Raw genomic sequence first — 14,191 nt, forward strand, 5'->3', positions numbered from 1 at the left:
CTAAAATTTCTGTATTAAGGGATACAACACAGTGAAAACTGTGGAATGAAGGGAAATATTTGCCAACCCTATATCTGATAAGGAGTTAATATCCAGAATATTTAAGGAACTCCTGCAACTCAACGCCACCAAAAGCAAGCAGATTTATTAATGGGCAAAGGACTATTCAAGAAGGAATAGACATTGCTCCAGAGTTAATATGCAAATGGCCAACAAGCATATGAAAAGATGCTCAGCATCACTAATCATTAGAGAAATGCATCTCAAACTATAATGAGAGACCCCCTCACATCCGTTACACAATTAAAAAACAAACAGCGGTGTGTTGAGTAGGATGGGGAGAAACTGGAACACTTGTGCAGTTTTTTTTGTTTTTTGTTTTGCCTTTTTGTCTTTTCTAGGGCTGTACCCACAGCATATGGAGGTTCCTAGGCCAGGGGTCCAGTTGGAGCTACAGCAGCTGGCCTACACCACAGCCATAGCAATTCGGGGTCCGAGCCTCATCTGTGACCTACACCACAGTTCACGGCAACACCGGATCCTTAACCCACTGAGCAAGGCCAGGGATCGAACCCGCAACCTCATGGTTCCTCGTCGGATTCGTTAACCACTGAGCCACGACGGGAGCTCCATGTGTACTATTCCTAGGAGTGTAAAATGGGGCTGCCCCTGTGGAAAACAGTGTGGCCGTCCTCGAAAAAAATGGAAGTAGAATGACCATATGATCCAGCAATCCCACTCCTGGAATATACCCCAAAGAATTGAAAAGAGGACCTCAGAGACATTTGCACAGCCATGTTCGCAGCAGTAGTCACACCAGCTAAGTGGCAGAAACAGCCCGTGTTCATCAAGGGATCAATGGATGACCGAGGTGTGGTCCATACATATAAGGGAATATTATTCGGCCTTAAAAAGGAGTAAAGGCCTGTCACAGGCTACAACATGGATGAACCTTGAGGACTTTATGCTCCGTGAAATAGGCCGGTCATAAAAAGGCAAATACTGCATGAGTCCACTTAAATAAGTATCTAAAGTGGTTATAGTCTGGAAACAAAATAGACTGGTGGTTGCCAGGTGCTGGGGATGGAAGCGTGGAGGCTGTTGGTTCGTGGGAACAGAGTTGTAGTTTTGCAGAATGAAACGTTGCCAAGTTCTGTGGTGCAACAGTGCGAACATACTTAGCACTGCTGAAGTGTGTGTGTAAAAGTGAAAATTTTAACTTGGCGAAAGGTGATACATTTTGTTAGACCTCTTTTTAACCACACTTGGTTTCTTTCTTGGCCACGCCCACAGCACGTGGTGGTTCCTGGGCCAGAGAGCGAATCCAAGCCACAGTTGTTACCTACACCGCAGCTGGGGCGACACACGATCCTTAACCGCAGTGCCACAGTGGGAACTCCCTTATCACATTGCTTTAAATGAAAGTCAACCCAGGGTTTTGTAAAAGCCCCGTCTTGGAAATGAGGGAAGCTAAAGAGAAAGCTGAGATTCTTGGTAGATGAAACCACTTTAACGAGTTTAATGTATTGTCAGGAGGGGCTGGGGAACAGCTTCTGAGTGAGGCCGTGGAGCAGCTCAGAAACGTGTCTGAGCCGAACTGTGTCACGCTCGGGAGGGGACTCTTCGGGAGCCCTGGGGAAGGGTCCTGATGGAGACCCGCCTCTGGTTTGGAGGACAGCAGGCAGAGAGTGGCTTAGAAAAATAAAGTCGCACTGTCCACAGGCTCCCTGGATGTGGCCGGGCAGGAGTTTCTCAGGAGCAAAGACGGCAGTGGAGGGCACGTCACAGCCAGGCCCCCATGTGACACCCAGGGTCCTTAGACCTCCGCGTTTTCTTGGGGGGAACCGGAGCTGTCGACATGAGGGATTGGTACTGGGTGGCTGGCAGACCTGCCTCCCTGGAATTTTCCACCAAAGACCAACTGCCTTAGAGCCGTCAGTTGCCCTAGGAGCCTGAGACTACTGTGACTGCAGTGGATTCAGAAGCGCCGTCCAACTCGACAGCTGTCTGGGGAGTTTCCGCTCTGGCAGTGGGTTAAGAGTCCCCTGCAGCAGCTCGGTGTGGATACGGAGGCCAGGGTTCAGTCCTCCTGCGAGGCACGGTGGCGTAAAAGTATCTGGCATTGTCATAGGTGCCAGTTGCAGATGGGATTCCATCCCTGGCCCAGGAACTTAGCCTTAAATTAGGAAACACACAGAAAAATCCTGATGGATGTCCAGAAGGCAAGCCCGCCTGGGGTGGGGAGAAGCAGCTGTGCCTGTTTGGGGGGTAGGACATTTCATGGGAAGCCGTCTTCAAATACCTGCTCCCCCCCGCCCCCCGCAAGCCCGGCCCCTTGTGAACCCAAGGACCTGCAGGCTGGCTGCCCTGCCGCCCTGCCGCCCTTCCGGTGGGGCCTGGGACTTTGCTCTTGAGCTGTTTTTCCCCACCAACCCCCCCCCCCCCAGGCCTCAAGGAGGAAGCAAGAGGCAGGAGGCCGGCTGGGCTGTGCAAACAGCTGTGGGCAGGAAGTTCTGGAGGAAGCAGAGAGCTTTATGACAGTGACCCGGGAACTTGGACTTCGAACCTGGGTTCCGCGGGGACTCGACTTTGACGCCTGGAAAGCACATTGTGGCTGTCCCTTCTCTCTGTGAGACATTCCGTCGGGGCCTGGGGCCGCCGACCCTGAAGGGACAGCGCCCTCCTTGCAGAGCCAAACCCGCTGGTTCTCCCCGGCTCCCCGTCCGCCTGGGCTGCAAGACCCGGAGCTCGAGGGCACCGCCCACCCCGCGCACCTGCCCCGCGCCCGCCCCGCCCCGCGCACCTGCCCCGCCCACACTGCGCGCTGGTCCAGCCCGCACCTTCCCGCGCGCCAGCCGCCCCCACCGCCACGCACTTGCCCGCCCTCCCGCCGCCGTCCTGCCCCCAGGGAGTGTCGCCCTGTCGTCTGCCCAGTCGGTGCGAGGCGCCCTCCTCCCTCCGGTCGCCCGGGAGCTGCGGCTCAGGGCCAGGAGGGCCCCAGCCGCACCCGAAAGATGCGCCCCTGGGCTGCGGGTAAGTGCGACCCCCACACTGTGCCGAGAGGGAAGGGAGACCCGCACAGGAGAGTCGGCTCTCTTGCCCTTCCTGGAACGCGCCCCGCTGAGCCAGAGGTGGGGGCAGTACTGGGGCAGGGTTGTCCCTTAGACCCGGGATCAGGAATGCGAGGATGGGAAGCGAATCCTGAAGGCAAGTCGGCTGGGGTTCCTCGGCCCTCCTGCTGTCCCCACCGCCCTAGCTGCGTGCGTGGCAGGGGAGGGGGCCAGTGACTGAGATTTTGCCTGGAAATTATGTGTTGGGTGAGCCCAGGTAGAGCAGACCCAATGGGCCCCAAGGAGAGAGGGCGCCTTCCGCCAGAAGGAGGAACCTGTAGGGGCGCCCCCGACTTCCCGGGCCAAGAGGGGGCTGCCAGTGCTGCTTCGAGGAGGCCCTTTTGGGCTCCACCTGCGGCTCCTCCTCTGGCTGGAGTCACTTGTCAATAGCCAGCAGGTCCACCCGACCAACCAAGGAACTCAGGAAAGTGTGGGGACAGTGAGACAGCCCTTTCCGGGTCACCCGTCTGTAGGTAGGTGAGACGTGGAGGCTGACATGGGATGCCCTTGGCCCTTCCGATGACCTTAACAAATAGCATCTCTTCAGCACTAGGGTCCAGGGTGAACGGCTGGTCTCTGCCACATGTTCCCTTTCCAGTTGGTCTGGATGTTTCTTCCTGTAACCTGAGGAATCCGGATTCCTCCCAGAGCAAGGCAGCACATGGTGCAAACATTAAAAGCTCAAAAGTGGGAAGTTCTCTGGGCCTCCTCAGAGGCCCCCTCTCCGTCTCCGCGTGGTTGGTCAAGGCTGCGCAGTGTTTGTTAGACTTGGTGATCTCTCCCTTCCCGAGTGGCATTCCGGTTGTATGGTCACACTGTGGAAAGCTCTGAGCACACCCTTTTCTCTCCTCCGTTCCCAGCGGGGAGGGATCCAACTCTTGAGATTTCGTTTTACTGTGTAAGATACCATTTAAAAAAAACAAAAAAACAACTTACAAACAGCGCCGTTTGGGGTACCTTGTGTGGCTTGTATAATAAACCAGTGGAACTCCGTATCTCTTTTCTTGGGAGAAACCCTCTCTCTTGGGGCTCTGACGTTCATCTTAGCTGCTTTGGAAGAATTGTTCGTATCTTATGTGCTTTTGAGATGCTGCTGCTGCTCACTTAGTGCTGAGTATCCTCGGATGGCTTTTCCCTGCCCGCTGCTTCTTCGCACACAGCCTTCCTGACTCATTTGTGAGCCTCGGGGTCCTTTCACACCAGGAGCTGTGAGGCCACACAGGTTAGCGTTTATCCGGGTTCGTGGCTGTGGGAGAAATGACCGCAGCTCAGGTCATTTCGATTGAATGCGCTGAAGATGTAGCCGCATTCATGGAAGCAGCATTTCCTTGGATGCTTCTGTCAGGAACCGGGTCTGTCCCAAGTAGGGACACAGGTCCCAGGAAGCACAGTCAGCCTGGAGGGAGAAAGCAAGTGAAGCCATCACCACCCTTGGCTGGGGCAGCGGCCTGGGAGCGGTCCTCCAACGCCTCCAAGCCAGGGCATTGGCGTGTGAACTTTGAAAGTGGATTAACCTTGCAAACCTGCTTCGGCGTTCAGGTTATGACGTTTCCCGGTCCTGCTGCCAAAAGGCCTCCATAAACAGAATGGGAGCAGTCGTGGACCCTGAGGCCTGCTGAGCTGAAGCCACAAAGCATCTGCATCATACGTGTGGCAGCTTCAGCCCTCTGGGCCCCCAGCCTCTCAAGGACGAGGGGTGCAGGTGTGGCTGCCCGACCCCCCCGACCCGCCCTGGGCCAGGGGATCTGGGTTCCTGTGGGGAGGCTGCCAGGGACAAACAGCCTCCTCGTCCATTTCCTGTGGAAGGAAATCCCTCCAGTGTTTGTGTTTAGGGGTTCAGGATGGCCCCTGGGTTGGAGGGGGCCGTCCTGAGACCCCCCCCCCATAGCCTGGCTTAGTGTACCCTGGTTTCAGGACTGCTGGTCCTCCGGTGTACATGAGGCATCAGGACCAGCCTGAGACCCGCAAGAATCGGAGGGGGAGGGGGAGGGGAAGTTAGGAGGCACAAAAGTGCAGACAGACAGACAGACAGACACGCGCATGCCGGCGCGCGGCAGGTACCTGAGGGCCTGCCTGGAGGAGGCTCAGAACTGGCTTTTGCTCCAGTACTCAGGGTGCCTGCTGGGTGGATGTACTTAGGACGGGTCCTGGCTGCTGGGCTGCTGATGACTTTATTACCTTCCGAGAAAAGGCCGGATCCTGGTTACAGGGTCACAGAAGGTTCTGGCCTCTGGGTACTTCCTTTGCGTCTTCCCCCACATCTGAAGCTGCGGAACCCATCCTGCCGGGTGCCAGGTCCGCCGCCGCCCTTGCCCCACCTTCTCGGAGTGAGCTGGTGCAGGGCACCCTGCTCCGTCTGCCCTCCCTCCCTCCAGGGGTTCTGGCTCCAGGGTGTGGCTTTCCTCAGCCACCACAGGGACCCTGGCTGTCCCCAGCCTGGTGGTCATCGGCTGCACCCCTCACCCAGAGGCCAGACACATTACAGCCTTCCTGGGAGACTGGGAAGTTTTCCAGGGATGGGCGCCCGTGGCCCCGCCAGTCCGGCGGTCATAGGTCTCTTGTGAGGGAGGACCTTTCATTTTCTTTCCGTCATCTCTACCTGTTTGTCCTTGTACACCTGGGGACAGAATCGTGTGTCACTTCCGTGCAGGAAGGAGGGCATCCGAGAGGTGGCGTCATGGTCCTTTCACTCTTCTGCCAGCCAAACAGCACCTCTGCTCACAGATTTCACATGTGACAGGGTGTCTAGAAGCTCTCGTGAATCATCTCAGCTTTGCTGATTTTCTTCTCGGATAAGAGAGTCCACCTGTGGTCTGACACACCCCGGACACAGTGGACGGTGGTTTCTGAACCCGGGACTGAGTTTCCAGCAGTCTCTCGCACTGTTCACCCGGGTAAGTCCAGCAGCACTTTCTGGCACGTCCTGTGACTCTCACTCCGTTCCGGGTATGCAGGCACAGACCCGGAGGGGACCGCCTCCAGGTCCGGCACCAACGGGGCGTGTGAAGGGCCGATGTCAGGGACCCTGTGCAGGTGCACCAGGAAGGCCAGGGGGCTTCGCTGGGGTCCGTGGAGGGGAGAGGGAGGGAGCTGGCCGGGGGCGTGTGGAGGAGAGCGCGCTGGGGCAGAGGGACCAGCTCGTGCACAGGTTTCAGCAGAGAAGCCGCCCTGCACAGGTTGGCGTGGCCCCAGCTCAGAGCAGAGGACTTGCCGGGACACCATGCCTGCTTCACCCGTGACTCTCACTGTGTTTTCTGTGGCTGGTCTTGCTGGCTTGGAGACGTCCCTCCATCCTGGGAACTGCAGGGACCACGATGCCAGCAGGAAGCCATCCCTGCGTTAGTTCTAACAGTCTTAGGGAGAGTGTGGCTTGGGAAAGAGAGCGTAATTGATGTTGAAACAGGCACTTGAAAAAGGAGCCAGCGGTCCAGGTGAGACAGAGGCATCCACAGTCCACCAGGACGGCTACGCAAGCTAACGGGCCACCCCGGAAGCACCAGCAAATAGGACCCCTATGACCTAACCAGTGGGGGTTCCAGTGGGGGAAACTTCGAGGTGTGAGAAGTGAGGCGAGGTTTGCATCTCCTCACGGCCTGGAGAGAGAGGACACCCCCTGCTGGGTGCTGGAGGCCTGCACACTTGGAGAGGCGCGGGGGACGCCCTCTCTTGTCTCCTCTGGGCTCTGGGTGGAGAGACACCAGCCCTCTGACACCAGCCACTCAGCGCAGTTCTGACGGCGACCAGCTACAGTAAGCGCCAGAGGCCGAGGCCGAGGCCAAGGGCAGTGCCCTCCACAAGCTGCCCTGTCTTCAGAGCTCGGGGCCACCCCTACATCTGACCAACTGGCTACAAATCTAGGGGTTCCCACAGCTGCTTGGAGGGGTCAATAATTTGCTAGAATGACTCACAGAAACATTACAGTGTTACCGTATTTACAATTAGCTTTATGATAGAGAATATAAGTCAGGAGCCGCCAGATGCAGGGCTGCGTGGTGAAGGTTGGAGGGTCTTGGGGTGGGAGTTCCGGGTCTTCACCCCTGGGACTTGGGGTGCATCACCCTCTTGGCTCATCAGTGTGTTCACCACAGGAAGCCCCCCAAGTGTCTGAGTCCAGGGTGTCATTGAGGTCTTATTGCGTCATTGGTCACATGACCTCCTGGGGGTCGGGGGTGTGGGGGGCTGGTGGGCTGGGCCTTTCCGGGGTGACCAGCCCCTCCTGAAGCTCTCCAAGGACCCGCCCTGAGCCACCTCATTAGCACACACTCTGGAGGGCTGCAAGGGGCTGCTTCTGTCAACAGCGGCAGACACCCTGTCACCCGGGAGACCCTCAGGGTTTTAGGAGTTTGGTGCCTGGAACTGGGGTAGAGACCAGACAGACGGGGTCTTTATCTCCCCCCGGGATAGATCCGCACCCAGCAGGGAGCACGCTGGGGTGAAGCCAGGTCTGTGGGGGGCTCTGTTTTGGGGGTCGCCCGGCCAGCCTGCTGGGAGGGTGGGTGTAGGGTCCAGAAAGAGGCCCAGACGGCCGAGCCTGTTCCCCGTCTGAACTGGGCAGGATGTGGGGAAGGGACAGACCCGGGGGCCCGGGGTCCACCGGGGACGCTGGCCCAGAACCCAGGGTGAACTACCGGGTCCTGGGGAGAGACCCTGGCCACACGCCACCTGGGGGCCGGCAGAGGCCCTTCTGCCCAGCCAGACGCGGGCCGGCAGCGTGGGTGCCGCCCGGGGGACAGGACAGGCTGGGACCGTGGTCAGGGGGTCTGGGGCTGGCAGCCCGGAGGACCTCAGAGGCCGCCCTCGAGGGCGGTTGTTTCCAGATGCTTCACCTGAGAGGGAGCAGATGAAGCCCCCTTCCCCCTTCTCCCCCTCCCCCTCCTCCCCTCCTTCCCCCTTCCCCCTTTCTTTCCCTCTTCCTCTGGTTTTTCCCCCTCTTCCTTCCCTCCCCCTCCCTCCTCCCCTCCCTCCCCGCCGCCCGCTTTCTTATTTGCGGCACCAGACCTGTGAGCACCTACGTCTGACCCGGGCACACTGAGGGCCCTTTAGGCACAGGACCTGCTGCCACCCCTTCGTCCTGGCAGTTTTGGGAACTCCCGCACAGCCCTGATCTGTGAGGCATTTAGGGGGTAAAACCTGAAAGACGCAGGGTCGGATTCCTGTGGAGGGACAGAGCTGTCCCTGGGGCTGTGGCTGCCCGGGAGTGGGTGAGACGAATGCCTTTACCTGAGGAATTGAGAGGAAGGTCCTGGAGCCTGTCAGCCAGACAATTATCTCCAGGGATTTTCCGCCTCTGGGAGCCCTGGGCGTCCGTCCCCGCAGGCCTGTCTGAGGATCCTGAGAGCCTGGGGACTTTTTCCAGGGCGACACAGGGTGGTCGTGTGCCCACGGGGGGCCTGGCACTGTCCTCAGCACTGGGGACGCAGCAGTAAATGAAACAAGGGCAGCCCCCCAGCTCCGGAGGGTCCCTCTGCTTCCGGGAGCTTCCTCAGACCGGAGGGAAGGGCGGCTCTGTGGTCTCAGGCCCACCTCAGGGCAGTTCGCTGAGTCTTGGCCTGAGCGCTGGAGGAGGCTCTGTCCCAGCGCAGCAGCGCGGGTGGGGACGGTGGCCTTGCCCCCGTCATCCTGCTCTTCTCGTCGCTCGCCTACCTGGAAGCCGGCTCGCAGAAGCCCCTGAGCCCTGGTCGCTCCTTCAGCGGCCCCGGGCCCTGGCCTGCCCACTGAGCATCCCGCTGACACGAGTGCAGGATGCTGTCCTGGGGAGGCTGGAGGGGTCAGGAGAGCCCTGGGCGCCGGCACCCACACGCGTCTCGTCTGTCCGCAGGCACCCTGAAGGCCGTGTTCTTTGTCTTCGCCTCCCTGTGTGCCTGGTATTCGGGGTACCTGCTTGCAGAGCTTGTCCCAGACATGCCCCTGTCCAGCGCCGTCTACAGCATCCGGAGCATCGGGGAGAAGCCTGTTCTCAGAGGTGGGTACCACAGCCCGGTCAGCATGAGGGCTCTGCGGCCCAGCTGCCGGGGTTGGAGGGGGGGAGTGGCCCTGGCCTCGCCTCGGCCCCACCAGCCACTTATGCTGATGATGATGGGGGGGGGTGGGGGGTGGGGAAAGTTCTCTCCTGTGCCCCCTCTTCCGAGGCAGGGACCCCTGCTCATCACCCCGTGAGACCCCAAAGCAAACCATGGTGTCAGGGGAGAAAACCCTGCAGGGCAGGTTGAATAAAAGCAGGCGCTGGAGCTGAGAATGAAGTGAAATTACAGAATGTCCCCTACGTATTACATCGGCAAATGCAGGGGCCCCAAAGCGCTCACCTGTACCCTTGTTCAAAATCTCACCGTACGTAGGTGCGCTGCTTTACTTTAAATGCAGAAGCAAGTTATCCAGGATTCATTTGCACAAATATAAAGAACTGGGTAATGCCTTAAAATTTTGTAAAAACGATTCCATTTTCGATTTAATGACCTCTTTGTGGCCAAAGGAAGAAAAAAGGAACTTTCTAGATATTGACGGTGACTGATGTGTTTTTATTTATTTATTTATTTATTTATTTATTTTTGCCATTTCCAGGGCCGCACCTGTGCCACATGGAGGTTCCCAGGCTAGGGGTCTAATCGGAGCTGTAGCCACTGGCCTACGCCACAGCCACAGCCACGCAGGATCTGAGCCACGTCTTCGACCTACACCACAGCTCACGGCCAGATCCTTAACGCACTGAGTGAGGCCAGGGATCGAACCCAAAAGCTCATGGTTCTTAGTCGGATTTGTTTCCACTGTGCCACGATGGGAACTCCTGACGTGTTTTTATTTTAAGTAAGGTTTTCACAGTGAGTTTGCGGGTCATCAGACAGATGGTTGCACGTGGACCATGGATGAGCCCAGCGCCGTGGAGACCCCGTGCGGAGGGTGTGGGCGAGGCCCTCCAAGGGCTTACTTTCTCAATGTCTCTTTTTCACCCAAAACGTGAAGTCTGCACTGGATTCGGGCTCACCTTCAGGAGCTGCCTCTGACCCGGTCCTTTTAGGAGGCTCATTCGCATGGTTTCTGATTCCCACCAGCAGGGGCTGGGGAGGCCCCGTCACCCCTTCCCTGTGACATCAAGCTATTGGGATGTCAAGGTGGGGGCGAGGGGTGGCTACGTTCGCCCAGGAGGCTGTGTCCTGGCTCTTGTGGGCTTGGAACCTCCACTTTGGGGGACACGTGGCTGCTTGGGGGTTGGGTCCCGTGTTGCAGAGTGTAATGCCCATGTGGTGAGAGGTTAAAAGGGGACGGTGTCATCGTGGGCCGGGCTGGCTTTGCAGCGAGGCTTACTCCTTGCTGTCAGCAGCAGCGTGGCTGGGGAGGTGCCCCCCAGGGACGGGTGCCCCCCGCCCGGTGCTCCTCCCTGCCTCCTCCTGTGCCTGCTGAACAGGTAGAGTGTGCTTTCCCTGCCCTGGGACAGGGTTCAAGGGTGAGCCCAGCTCCTGGCGTCCGCAGGCCTCTGGAACCGCAGTAACCCCAGGTGTTTGCAGAACCAAGGCTGTGGGCCCTTGGCCCCTCGGCCATGGCCCCCAGTGGGACCATCTTGGGTGGGGTTCGGCCACTGGCCACTCTAAAGCCAGTAAAGAGGCAAGGTTGATGGAGAGGAAAGTTTGCTATATTTTGGAGGTCAGCAACTGGCGGGGCGGGGTGGGGGCCGAGAAAGAAGGCAGACTCCTGCCCAAAGGCCCGCCCCCCACTGAGGATCAGGGGGCAAGAGGTTTTACGGCGGAGGGTGGGGGCTGCGTGCGGAAACAGCGCCGTCCGCTCCGCCGTCACCTCGCAGTTGGTCGGGTGATCTGAGCAGCAGCCTCTTGACTGTGTCAAGCACAGTTTGTCTTCAGTTCCAGGGTCGGTTTGTTCCTGCTTCTTTGAGGCCACTTCTGGGAACTGTGGCAGCAATGTCATGGCCCCAGTCTGGTCGTCATGCCGCTAACGTCTTCCAGCGGGTGGGGTTTCAGTGTCGACAAGGCAGCTCTCAGGACACGGCTCAGAAGGTGACCCACAGCCCCTGAGAGGAACTAAAGTCCTTGCCTTTGCTTCGTGACTAAATGTTGTGACTTGGTCTCGTTGGACTGCTTTCCTCTGCATCTGCGTTTTCTCGTTCTCTGATTAAACTTATTCTTTGACATTTTTCTACAGACGAAAGGCAGGCAGGGGACATTGAGGGAGGGACCATAGGGTCTTGCTGGGTTTCAGCAAAATTAGCAGTTATGGGGGGAGTTGACATCTGCTTGGCTTCTCGGTTACCAGGGAAACCAGCTGAGGGCACGCCCCTCGCGGTCCCTCGTCATCGCCAGCTGGGGCCTGGGGCAGGTGGGCAGGAAGGCCTTTCGGACGAGTAGGTGTAGCTGAAGCAGGTCAAGCAGGGCGTGGATGGAGCAGGACGAGAGCTGCCTTGCGTGGCCTGACCGCACGCCCTGTCGAAAGCCCAGGTACCAGTGGAGGAGGAGGCGGGCTGCCAGGCTGGCCCCGCACGGCCCAGGCCTCCCTTATTTTCCCATCTCTCTCTTTCTCTCTCTGCTTTCCTGTCTGACGTCCCCACCAGGCCCAATCTGAGGTGTCTAGTGTCACCTTCCTGTTTGAACACCTAATGGCAGACCGGGCTGTCCGGTTTTGCGGGCGTGTATTCCGGGGCGGTCCAGCCCTCGTTCTGTGTTGTGATGTCACTTGCTGTCACACCCGAGGCCCCGTCGTGCTGTGGGTGCTTCTCCTCCCCGGCTGGTCCCAGCTGCTTCGTGCCTGGGGCTCGAGTCCTCGCGTGTTCCCTCTCGGGGACTCAGGGACCGCTCCCCGTGGCCTCCCCCCTGTCACCACACAGATGCCGCACCAGGAGCAGCCCACAGGTCTCCGGTGGGCCTGGGTGACATTTCCTCTGGGATTTACATATGCAGGCGTGAACCGCCAGGCCACAGCGTGCATGTCAGCTTACGGTGACTGCCTTGAGGCCGATGGCTTTTCAGGACGGGCCGGCCCGTCTGCGGTGTCACCAGCAGTGCCTGAGCTCCTGGCTCCTGCCAGCCTCACCAACACGTGCACGGCTCAGCCTTCCGCGTTCGCCAGTCTGACGGGCGTGGAGTGGCAGCTCACGGCAGTGACGAGCGTTTCTCATTTCCAGAGAGTTTGGGGACCCCAGGCTGGATCTGAGGCTTCCACAGGCATCCGCAGTGGGGGTACCAGATGGGGGGATGGTTCCAGGACCCCCTCAGGTACCAAAAGCCATGGATGCTCGAGTTGCTTGTAGAAGGCGGTGCAGTATTTGCACATAACCTACGCCCAGCCTCCCAGGTACATTTTTTTCTGTCGGTTTTATTGAGATACGGTTGACGTAACAGCCCTGTCTGAGCTTCAAGTCTACGACACAGTGATCTGACACACACACACTGCGAAAGAGTTGTCTCAAGTCTGGTGACCACCCGTCATCTCATATAGACACAAAATGAAAGAAATAGAAAAAAAATTAGTGTGATGAAAACTCAGGATTTACTCCCTTAACGACCCTCCTGTGTACCTCATTTTCATTTATTTGTTTGTTTGTTTATTTGTTTATTTTCATGGCTGCACCGAGGAAGTTCCCAGGCCAGGGACTGAATCCGGGCTACAGCTGCAACCTGTGCCCCAACTGTGGCAACACTGGGTCCTTCAACCCGCTGCACCGGGCCAGGAATCGAACCTGAGCCTCCACCGGGCCCCAAGGTGCTGCAGTCAGATTCTTAACCCACTGTGCCACAGCGGGCACTCCAGCTTTCAGTCGTCTCCAGATGACTTGTGATACCTAATATCCTGTAAATGCTACGTCAGTCATTGTAAATATAGTGTAAATGCCACGTGAATAGTTTCCTGCAGGATGCAAAATCCAGTTTTGCTTTTTGGGTCTTTCTGGAACTTTTTTGGAACCCTTTCAATCCCTGGTGGGTTGAATCCAAGATGTGGAAGCCACGGATGCGGTGGAGGGCGCTGTATTTCTGTCTGGGGGCGGGAGGAGGAACACGGGGAAGCGAAGGGGGAGCGTGCGTGTGGCTGGATCCCAAGCACACTGGCATCGTCCCTTTGTCTCTCCAGCCCCGCTTCCCTCTACCTCTACTCTCAGTTTGCAGTCTGCTGCCCCTGCCTTGGCACCTGGGGAGGTGCGTTTAGAGATCTCACAATGCCTGGGGGGTTCCTGTGTCAAAGGAAGAAGGGCAGCAAACGAATGCCTGCAAGTTCAGCTCCACAGTTTATTTCTAGGTGAAATAAACTTCACCTGGAAACCACATCTCTATATGTACGTGTAACTGAATCACTTTGCTGTACACCTGAAACCAACACACCATCCTCAACCAACTATACATCGATAAACTCCAGAAGCCACTGGAGTTCCCACTGTGGCTCAGCAGGCTAAGAACCCCACAGGTGCCCATGAGGAAGCAGGTTCGATCTCTGGCCTTGCTCAGCCGGTTAAGGATCTGGCATTGCTGCAAGCTGATGCCGCTCAGATCTGGCGTTGCTGTGCCTGTGGCGTAGGCCGACAGGTGCCGCTCTGATTTGACCCCCGGACCAGGGACCTTCCATATGCCGCAGGTGCGGGCGTGAAAAGAAAAGGAAAAAACCACTGCTGTTTTTACAATATAAAATATATTTTACATTCTTTAAATGACGTTAAATATATAAAACTGCTATTTAATGTATTTGCAGGCACAGAGCCCTTCGCTAGATCATAAAAGTGAGGATTCTTTTCTGACTCTTCCCTGCATTTTTGCCAAGAAGTGCTCTCTGCCTCAGCGCGCTCTCCTTCCCTGCCACCAGATGTTTAGTTTTTCATCTGCGTTTAGCATCTCTCTGCCTTCTGAGCTGCTCCATGAACTTTCTGACCAGGCTGGCTGGTCAGCACAGGGTTAGTGGCTGGGAGCATGAGGGCAGGGTGGTTACACCCATGCTGTCCCTTCTTAACTGTCCAGCCTCCAGAGCAGCGTGGGGGGGTCCCTTGCAGGCCGTGCTGCCTCGTTCACCCTGTGGGCATCTGTCTCCGGCTCATTTGCGATGCCATCACACCCGGTTTGCTTCTGTTTTTCCAGCTGGCTTTAAACCAAAGCAAA

At 57.6% G+C, this 14,191-nt stretch overlaps 1 protein-coding gene across 2 annotated transcripts in view; it reads left to right on the plus strand.

The window, feature by feature from the left end:
* Positions 2,639-14,191, plus strand: part of FAM3B (family with sequence similarity 3 member B) — a 50,455-nt gene continuing 38,902 nt past the window's right edge. The window contains exons 1-2 of one of the 2 annotated variants that reach the window (XM_021071007.1): positions 2,639-3,033; positions 8,929-9,072. In XM_021071007.1, the coding sequence (XP_020926666.1) occupies positions 3,015-3,033; positions 8,929-9,072 (163 nt within the window). In that variant the 5' untranslated portion in view covers positions 2,639-3,014. Of the gene's footprint in view, positions 3,034-5,453; positions 6,005-8,928; positions 9,073-14,191 lie in introns of those variants that run through there. The other variant, XM_003132779.5, reaches the window with a different exon arrangement.

Source organism: Sus scrofa, chromosome 13, assembly GCF_000003025.6.
Source record: "Sus scrofa isolate TJ Tabasco breed Duroc chromosome 13, Sscrofa11.1, whole genome shotgun sequence".
NCBI classification, from domain to species: Eukaryota; Metazoa; Chordata; class Mammalia; order Artiodactyla; family Suidae; genus Sus; species Sus scrofa.